Source organism: Hippocampus bargibanti, linkage group LG16 (assembly GCF_051943395.1).
Source record: "Hippocampus bargibanti isolate YZ-2025 linkage group LG16, ASM5194339v1, whole genome shotgun sequence".
Taxonomy (NCBI): Eukaryota; Metazoa; Chordata; class Actinopteri; order Syngnathiformes; family Syngnathidae; genus Hippocampus; species Hippocampus bargibanti.
Window position 1 is genome coordinate 9,360,092 of NC_142749.1, and position 10,044 is coordinate 9,370,135.

General features: G+C 39.8%; 1 protein-coding gene across 3 annotated transcripts in view; it reads right to left on the reverse strand.

Annotated features, from left to right (window-relative positions):
- Window positions 1-4,278: 4,278 nt before the first annotated feature.
- Window positions 4,279-10,044, reverse strand: part of ccdc61 (coiled-coil domain containing 61) — an 8,930-nt gene continuing 3,164 nt past the window's right edge. For 2 of the 3 annotated variants that reach the window (XM_089017030.1, XM_089017031.1), the window contains 9 exons: window positions 9,991-10,044; window positions 9,616-9,826; window positions 9,454-9,536; window positions 8,403-8,581; window positions 6,970-7,048; window positions 6,683-6,883; window positions 6,571-6,604; window positions 6,418-6,484; window positions 4,279-4,648 (listed from right to left, as the gene is read on the reverse strand). The exon at window positions 9,991-10,044 is cut by the window's right edge. In XM_089017030.1, coding sequence (XP_088873156.1) covers window positions 4,554-4,648; window positions 6,418-6,484; window positions 6,571-6,604; window positions 6,683-6,883; window positions 6,970-7,048; window positions 8,403-8,581; window positions 9,454-9,536; window positions 9,616-9,826; window positions 9,991-10,044 — 1,003 coding nt within the window. In that variant the 3' untranslated portion in view covers window positions 4,279-4,553. The remainder of the gene's footprint in view (window positions 4,649-6,417; window positions 6,485-6,570; window positions 6,605-6,682; window positions 6,884-6,969; window positions 7,049-8,402; window positions 8,582-9,453; window positions 9,537-9,615; window positions 9,827-9,990) is intronic. The other variant, XM_089017032.1, reaches the window with a different exon arrangement.

Below are 10,044 nucleotides of genomic sequence, written 5' to 3' on the forward strand. Positions count from 1 at the left end.
AAAACAACCATGTATAGTAAGGTGTTTTGAGCCGGGTAAAAAAAAAACATGTATATAGTTTGGGTTTTTTTAGCCGAAAAAAACGACCATGTATAGTAAGGCGTTTTTAGACCCCTCAACAAAACGACATGTATGGTAAGGTGTTTTTAGCCGAAAAACACGACCATGTAGTAAGGCGTTTTTTTAGCCGAAAAAAATGACCATGTATAGTAAGGCGTTTTTAGACCCCCCAAAAAAACGACCATGTATAGTAAGGCGTTTTTAGCCGAAAAACACGACCATGTATAGTAAGGCGTTTTTAGCTGAAAAACACGACCATGTATAGTAAGGCGTTTTTAGACCCCTCAAAAAAACGACCATGTATAGTAAGGCGTTTTTAGCCGAAAAAAACAACCATGTATAGTAAGGTGTTTTGAGCCGGGTAAAAAAAAAACATGTATATAGTTTGGGTTTTTTTAGCCGAAAAAAACGACCATGTATAGTAAGGCGTTTTTAGACCCCTCAACAAAACGACATGTATGGTAAGGTGTTTTTAGCCGAAAAACACGACCATGTAGTAAGGCGTTTTTTTAGCCGAAAAAAATGACCATGTATAGTAAGGCGTTTTTAGACCCCCCAAAAAAACGACCATGTATAGTAAGGCGTTTTTAGCCGAAAAACACGACCATGTATAGTAAGGCGTTTTTAGCTGAAAAACACGACCATGTATAGTAAGGCGTTTTTAGACCCCTCAAAAAAACGACCATGTATAGTAAGGCGTTTTTAGCCGAAAAAAACAACCATGTATAGTAAGGTGTTTTGAGCCGGGTAAAAAAAAAACATGTATATAGTTTGGGTTTTTTTAGCCGAAAAAAACGACCATGTATAGTAAGGCGTTTTTAGACCCCTCAACAAAACGACATGTATGGTAAGGTGTTTTTAGCCGAAAAACACGACCATGTAGTAAGGCGTTTTTTTAGCCGAAAAAAATGACCATGTATAGTAAGGCGTTTTTAGACCCCCCAAAAAAACGACCATGTATAGTAAGGCGTTTTTAGCCGAAAAACACGACCATGTATAGTAAGGCGTTTTTAGCTGAAAAACACGACCATGTATAGTAAGGCGTTTTTAGACCCCTCAAAAAAACGACCATGTATAGTAAGGCGTTTTTAGACCAAAAAAACGACCATGTATAGTAAGGTGTTTATAGCCGAAAAAAAGACCATGTACCTTTTGAGCCGGAAAAACGGCCATGTATAGTAAGGTGTTTTGAGCTGAAAAAAAAACGACCATGTTTAGTCAGCCGTTTTTAGCCGAAAAAAAAAACAAACAAAAAAAACCCACCATGTATAGTAAGGCGTTTTTAGACCAAAAAAACCAACCATGTATAGTAAGGTGTTTTTAGACCAAAAAAACCGACCATCTATATATAGTAAGGCGTTTTTAGCCGAAAAACACAACCATGTATAGTAAGGCGTTTTTAGCCGAAAAACACGACCATGTATAGTAAGGCGTTTTTAGCCGAAAAACACGACCATGTATAGTAAGGCGTTTTTAGACCCCTCAAAAAAACGACCATGTATAGTAAGGCGTTTTTAGCCGAAAAAAACAACCATGTATAGTAAGGTGTTTTGAGCCGGGTAAAAAAAAAACATGTATATAGTTTGGGTTTTTTTAGCCGAAAAAAACGACCATGTATAGTAAGGCGTTTTTAGACCCCTCAACAAAACGACATGTATGGTAAGGTGTTTTTAGCCGAAAAACACGACCATGTAGTAAGGCGTTTTTTTAGCCGAAAAAAATGACCATGTATAGTAAGGCGTTTTTAGACCCCCCAAAAAAACGACCATGTATAGTAAGGCGTTTTTAGCCGAAAAACACGACCATGTATAGTAAGGCGTTTTTAGCTGAAAAACACGACCATGTATAGTAAGGCGTTTTTAGACCCCTCAAAAAAACGACCATGTATAGTAAGGCGTTTTTAGCCGAAAAAAACAACCATGTATAGTAAGGTGTTTTGAGCCGGGTAAAAAAAAAACATGTATATAGTTTGGGTTTTTTTAGCCGAAAAAAACGACCATGTATAGTAAGGCGTTTTTAGACCCCTCAACAAAACGACATGTATGGTAAGGTGTTTTTAGCCGAAAAACACGACCATGTAGTAAGGCGTTTTTTTAGCCGAAAAAAATGACCATGTATAGTAAGGCGTTTTTAGACCCCCCAAAAAAACGACCATGTATAGTAAGGCGTTTTTAGCCGAAAAACACGACCATGTATAGTAAGGCGTTTTTAGCTGAAAAACACGACCATGTATAGTAAGGCGTTTTTAGACCCCTCAAAAAAACGACCATGTATAGTAAGGCGTTTTTAGCCGAAAAAAACAACCATGTATAGTAAGGTGTTTTGAGCCGGGTAAAAAAAAAACATGTATATAGTTTGGGTTTTTTTAGCCGAAAAAAACGACCATGTATAGTAAGGCGTTTTTAGACCCCTCAACAAAACGACATGTATGGTAAGGTGTTTTTAGCCGAAAAACACGACCATGTAGTAAGGCGTTTTTTTAGCCGAAAAAAATGACCATGTATAGTAAGGCGTTTTTAGACCCCCCAAAAAAACGACCATGTATAGTAAGGCGTTTTTAGCCGAAAAACACGACCATGTATAGTAAGGCGTTTTTAGCTGAAAAACACGACCATGTATAGTAAGGCGTTTTTAGACCCCTCAAAAAAACGACCATGTATAGTAAGGCGTTTTTAGACCAAAAAAACGACCATGTATAGTAAGGTGTTTATAGCCGAAAAAAAGACCATGTACCTTTTGAGCCGGAAAAACGGCCATGTATAGTAAGGTGTTTTGAGCTGAAAAAAAACGACCATGTTTAGTCAGCCGTTTTTAGCCGAAAAAAAAAAACAAACAAAAAAAACCCACCATGTATAGTAAGGCGTTTTTAGACCAAAAAAACCAACCATGTATAGTAAGGTGTTTTTAGACCAAAAAAAACCGACCATCTATATATAGTAAGGCGTTTTTAGCCGAAAAACACAACCATGTATAGTAAGGCGTTTTTAGCCGAAAAACACGACCATGTATAGTAAGGCGTTTTTAGCCGAAAAACACGACCATGTATAGTAAGGCGTTTTTAGACCCCTCAAAAAAACGACCATGTATAGTAAGGCGTTTTTAGCCGAAAAAAACAACCATGTATAGTAAGGTGTTTTGAGCCGGGTAAAAAAAAAACATGTATATAGTTTGGGTTTTTTTAGCCGAAAAAAACGACCATGTATAGTAAGGCGTTTTTAGACCCCTCAACAAAACGACATGTATGGTAAGGTGTTTTTAGCCGAAAAACACGACCATGTAGTAAGGCGTTTTTTTAGCCGAAAAAAATGACCATGTATAGTAAGGCGTTTTTAGACCCCCCAAAAAAACGACCATGTATAGTAAGGCGTTTTTAGCCGAAAAACACGACCATGTATAGTAAGGCGTTTTTAGCCGAAAAAAACGACCATGTATAGTAAGGCGTTTTTAGACCCCTCAAAAAAACGACCATGTATAGTAAGGCGTTTTTAGCCGAAAAAAACAACCATGTATAGTAAGGTGTTTTGAGCCGGGTAAAAAAAAAACATGTATATAGTTTGGGTTTTTTTAGCCGAAAAAAACGACCATGTATAGTAAGGCGTTTTTAGACCCCTCAACAAAACGACATGTATGGTAAGGTGTTTTTAGCCGAAAAACACGACCATGTAGTAAGGCGTTTTTTTAGCCGAAAAAAATGACCATGTATAGTAAGGCGTTTTTAGACCCCCCAAAAAAACGACCATGTATAGTAAGGCGTTTTTAGCCGAAAAACACGACCATGTATAGTAAGGCGTTTTTAGCTGAAAAACACGACCATGTATAGTAAGGCGTTTTTAGACCCCTCAAAAAAACGACCATGTATAGTAAGGCGTTTTTAGCCGAAAAAAACAACCATGTATAGTAAGGTGTTTTGAGCCGGGTAAAAAAAAACATGTATATAGTTTGGGTTTTTTTAGCCGAAAAAAACGACCATGTATAGTAAGGCGTTTTTAGACCCCTCAACAAAACGACATGTATGGTAAGGCGTTTTAAGCCGAAAAACACGACCATGTATAGTAAGGCGTTTTTTAGCCGAAAAAAATGACCATGTATAGTAAGGCGTTTTTAGACCCCCCAAAAAAACGACCATGTATAGTAAGGCGTTTTTAGCCGAAAAACACGACCATGTATAGTAAGGTGTTTTTAGCCTAAAGAAAAATGAGCATGTTTCAAGAAGAAATCTTTTGTACTGCTTAAATGCTACAGCTACATTTATTCACAGTAATATTTTAAGTTAATAAAAAATATTCAAAACACATAAAAATAGTTGACACCTACACAGTGATTGCTTTCGCTCCAGACAATTGAGGTCATAAAGAAAGAGTCTCGGAGAGCTTCTCATCCATGCTAAAGAATGTTAGAAAAAATAAAATAAATGGCACTCAAGAGCTGGAAACGCTGTTGGTTTTTTGGAGTTCAGAACAAGAGCTTCGTTGGGCTGCAAGCTGCACCATCTGTCAATCTCCTGTGTCCAAGTCCCTCATGTACTCCTGCAAGGCCTGCAGCCTGGCATCTATCTCTGACAGTTCTGCGCCAGTGTCGATGGAGCTTTCTGAGGGTTGGAGTGTGTGACAGCAGATGAATACGGTCATTCTCATTATAAATATTATATGTATTAAATTACAGAATACAGTCACTCTCATTATATATACTATATATTAACTAATTCACTGCCAGACATGTGCAAAAATGTGCCAGGCAGGGTTTTTGTGATTGGTACTTGAATTTGTGGACCCACAGAATATTGAGTTTTAGGACTATAGAAACACTATACAGTGAAACCTCGGTTTACGAACCCCTTGGCTTACGAACTTTCTGGTTTACGAACGTTACATTTATGAAAATTTTACCTTGGCATACGATCTATTTCTCGGGATACACACGGAGCTGCCATAATGAGTGATGTGTCGTTTGCGAACGAGCCCGTTATCCTAACAAGAAAATGGTGGCCACTGTTTTTGTCGTCTATTCCCCGCCCCCAGTCTTCGGTTAAAGCCACGTGATTGGTCAACTACGCAGCAGTGGGGGATGGGGTAATAGACAGACAGTGAGAGAGTGAGGCTGTTCTCCAAAAAACAAAATGGTGTCTTCGGTTAAAGCCACGTGATTGGTTAAGACCCCAGCAGTGGGGACGGGGGGGTTTAAACATTAAAGAGATAGGCAGACATAGAGAGAGTGAGAATACACACACACACACACACACACACACACACACACACACGAAAGGGAGATGACAGAAAACAAACAAAAGTGAAATAGTAAGGAAATGGATAGAAAACAGTGAAATTTGGACCCATTTCAACTTTGATAGTTGAAAAGCAGAGTGTAGACTGGAAGGTTAAAATATCCCATCAATCAGGCTCCACAAATAACTCGCACAAGTCATCTGTACACTTGATGCAAAAAGCTATCAACCTAGCTAAACAGATCACAATTGATGAAGAACTAGATACAATTATCACAGAGAAAGCACCTACAAGGGATCATTCCTCAAGATGGTTAAAGAAGAAGGCGACGTTCCTCAACAAGTGTTTAATGTTGAGGAAACCGGACACTCCATTCCATCAAGGACCATCACAAAGGTCAATAAAATGAATTCATTGTACAGTAGAGTTTATTTCTTTAATCATAATACTATAGCACACTCATTATACATAAAATAAGGTATATTTTGTGTAGTTTTAAGGCTTAGAAAATTAGAAAGTAGAAAATTATGTTTTATGGGGAAACTGGGAACGCATTATTCTCGTTTTAATGGTTTCGTATGGGAAATTATTTTTTGGGATACACACTTTTCGCCTTACACACTCTGTCTGGGAACCAATTAAGTTTGTAAGCCAAGGTCCCACTGTATAAACATTCAATACAGCGTTAGAAACCTTAGACTCTTTTCTTTCATCAGAAAAAAAGAGTTAATTCCTAAATTATATGAGTCTGGAGTTATATGAGCTTGAAATGAGGGTGGCTGTCTAAAATACAATGCAATACATACATATTGGTTTATATATCACTTTAACAACATCTGAAGTGCGAACAAAGCGCTAACATGGAAAAAAAGGGGGAAAATGCCCCCTTGTGGAAAAGAAAAAAAAAACATTGCCAGAGGCCAGGGCCAGCACTTTATCGGCACCCAAGCATGAAAAATCAAAAATGACGCTCAACGTCATATTTTCAATTCCCGAATAAATTTGTGAATGGTCGTGAATGAGTTAAATTAAAGAATGAGTATTTTGGAGCACTCGCTATGTACTGCTGGGTCTGAATTTCATGACTATTTTTGAGTTGAATTGGTTTGAATCCGATGAGAAATGTTAAAATTACCTTTGCACTTCATCCTGTATGTTGGAGTGCTGCTTAAAGGGTTCCGGGCTAACAGGCTTCCTCTGGACTGTAAAAGAGTCCCAGGCATGTTACGGATTTAACAAATTTAATGTCCCTACGAGCACGAAGAAACACAAATGACACTTGACTTACCGCACTGGGGCCGTTGAACGTCTGTTTTCGGCCTCTGTGAAGTGTAAAAAACGTGAGGTGAGAACGAGTAGGGGATGGGGGTGCACAATGGACCCACATTGAGAAAGTTGACCTGAGCAGCGCTTTGGTCATTTCCTCCATATCCACTAAAGAGCTCTCAGAGGAGTTCCTGCTCCCTTGCCGCTCTCTGGACAAACTCCGTCCTCGGCTTCCGGCGCGGCTCAACTGAGGATAAGCCTCTCTGGAGCGGGAACGCCCTCGTTCGGGGACCAGCGATGGCGACATCATTAAGTCTCGCCGCACCTTTAACTGTCTGACACGCACGAGAGACGCGAATGACAAATAATGCTCACTTTTTCATCATTTGCTGCCAATTGAAGAGTTTGGAGGGAGACTTACTTTTTGAGTTCAGATTCTCTTAGGCGGCGCTGTTTGTCGTGGATGTAAGCGGTTGGGTCAAAGCGAGGCACTCGGGACCCTGAGAAGAAAGCAAGTACATTTGGATAAAGCCACAGATTTGTCGCTGCCTTTTTTTTGCTGTAATCTGCTTTAGGACTAACTCATGTTTTAAGTATTCTGTGAGAAAATAAAAACGGCATCAAGCCCAAGTATTTTGTAATTAACTCATTCACTGCCAGACGTGCAATGATAAAATAATAATAATAATAATAATAATAATACATTTCATTTATAAGCGCCTTTCAAAAGTCTCAAGGACACTTTACAGTCACAGGATATTTTTTCTGCGGGTGAGCAGCGGCAGCCACACGTTACAACTTCACTCAACCCGGAAATAACAAAGCAAAAAAAAAAAACTACTAAATAACAAATAATATGACAACACAAAGACCACTTCCAGTGCCAGGGCTTTTGTCATTTTCACTCAAATTGCAGGATCCACAGAATATTGAGTTTTAGGACGAAATAAATATTCAATGCAGCGTAAGAAACCTTAGACTCTCTTCTTTGATCAGAAAAAAATAGTTAATTCCTAAATTTTATGGGTCTGGAGTGATATGAGTTTGAAATGAAGGTGGCTGTCCAAAATCCAATGCAATTCAGTATATACATATTGGTGTATATAGCGCTTTAACAACAGCTGAAGCTGGAAAAGGGTAATGCTGCCCCCTTGTGGAAAAGAAAAAACATTGCCAGAGGCCATGGCCAGCGCTTAATCGGCACCCGAGCATGAAAAAAACAAAACCCAAACAAATTCAGGAATGCCGCTCGACGTCATATTTTCAATTCCCGAATAAATTTGTGAATAGCATCACATTACTTCCCTTTGTTCGGGTTTTGTTTTTTCTTGTAGGGGATGCCGATAAAGCGCTGGTCAGACCAATTGTCAGGCAATATTTTTTCCCCTTCCACAAGGGGGCATCATTTCCCCTTTTTCCATGTTAGCGCTTTGTTACAGCTTCAGCGTTGTTAAAGCGCTACATAAATCAATATGTATGTATTCTATTGTATTTTTGGACAGCCGCCCCCATTTCAAGCTCAGATAACTCTAGACCCATTTTTTAAATTGTAACTATTTTTTTCCTGATGAAAGAAGAGAGTCTTAGGTTTCTCACGATGTATTGAATGTTTATGTAGTCCTAAAACTCAATATTCTGTGGGTCCTGCAATTTGAGTGAAAATGACAAAAACCCTGGCACTGGAGTGGACACATTTTTGCACGTCCGGCAGTGAATGAGTTAAAAAAATGTAAAAAGAGGGGGGGATGCAATTTATGGCATTCCCATTTTTCAAAATTGTTCAGCTGTAACCTTCTGTATATGATCTGAAATATCCCACTTCCACAATTTAGTTCCAGAGAGTCAAGTTGATACCGGTGGGGGAAGGTGACTGCCTTCGTACGACAGCGCGCGGCCCTGTGGAGTCGGATCTTCTCCCTCTTTCCGTTGACCTTTGTGCTCGGTCGCCTTTGCGTTCTCTGGATCCCGAGCGACCCCTGGCTGGGTTGTGCGAACGATAAATCTCCCCGCGAGCCGACAGAGGCGTCCCTCTACTTGGGATAGAAGGATAGTAGAGGGGAAGATTTATCTGACTTTAAATCTATCACAACGCCATCATTGAAACCAGAACTACAGTCATACCTTGGCTTACAAACTTAATTGGTTCCCAGAAAGTGTGTGTAAGGCGAAAAGTGTTTATTCCAAACATTAATTTCACATAGGAAACCATTAAAATGAGAATAATATATTCCCAGGTCCCCATAAAACATAATTTTCAACGAAATAAGCCTTAAAACTACACACAATATACCTTATTTTATGTATAACAAATGTGCTATGGTATTGTAATTAAAGAAATAAACTGTACTGTATTATAGAGTCATTTTATTTACCTTTGTGATGGTCGTTGATGTCTTGATGGAATGGACAGCTTTTTGCATAAAGTGGCTCAAGGAGCTCTGGGTTGTACATCTTAGAAGTTGTGATATGGCAACAGCAACAGATGCAGGCAGACACACCATAAACTTCATTAATAGCTGGTTCCTTGTTTGTAGGTTCTCTTCAAATTATACAGATGGCTTGTGAGGGGTTTTTGTGGGGCCTGATTGATGGGATATTTTAACCTTGCAGTCTACACTCTGCCTTTGAACTATCAATAAAGTTGAAACAAGTCCAAATTTCACTGTTTTGTATCAATTTTCTCACCTTTTCACTTTTGTTTTTTTTTCTTTTTTGTTTTTTGTTCCAAGCTCTGTCTTTTAGCTCTATTTTCAGCTCCTTGTTAGGAGCTCTAAGAACCGAAAACTAGTTCGTATGCCAAGAGTATATTCTCGCAAATTTAACGGATGGTGAAAGTTCGTTAGCTAAAGCGTTCGTAAGCCGAGGTATCACTGTACTCCAACAGCAATTTCTAGAAGCGTCTCACCTTCTGCGTAAGAGCGCCAGTTCATTGGTCAGACTCTTGACATGGAGGCGGAGCGCGCACTCTGAGGCCCTCAGCTCATCCAGCTTGAAAGACGGAAGGGAAAGCGTCAAAAGCGCAAACAGAAAACAAACCAACTGGGAGGGTGTCCACAAGCGCTCCAACCTGCTCCATGAGGAGTTGCTGCTCCTGGCATCGTTTCGTGGCTGAGCGCTGACTCTTGGCCCTCTCTTTGAGCAGCTGCTCCTGCAAGGTCCTCACCAGGTCCCGATCCCGCCAGTCTTGAGGTCCGCCGGGCGTTGAAACGCTTCCGCTGAGCTGCAGTCGCTCCACGACCTTGGCAATGGCTTCTTTCTCCTCCTTCATCAGAGCCAGTCTTGAGAGATGAGAATATTTGCAGCGTCACGTGGCTTTGCGCATGTCATGACTAACCAAAAGCTGGAGACTTTTTGTGGGAAATTCCGCTGGGGAGCTTTAGAATCCCCCCATCCCACTTTTTTTTTTCGAACTTCATAACACACAAAGAGCATTTTGGCTTACTCGGCTCGCAAGCGGTGGATTTCAAGCTCTGCAGACTTGCCGACGCCCTGAGAA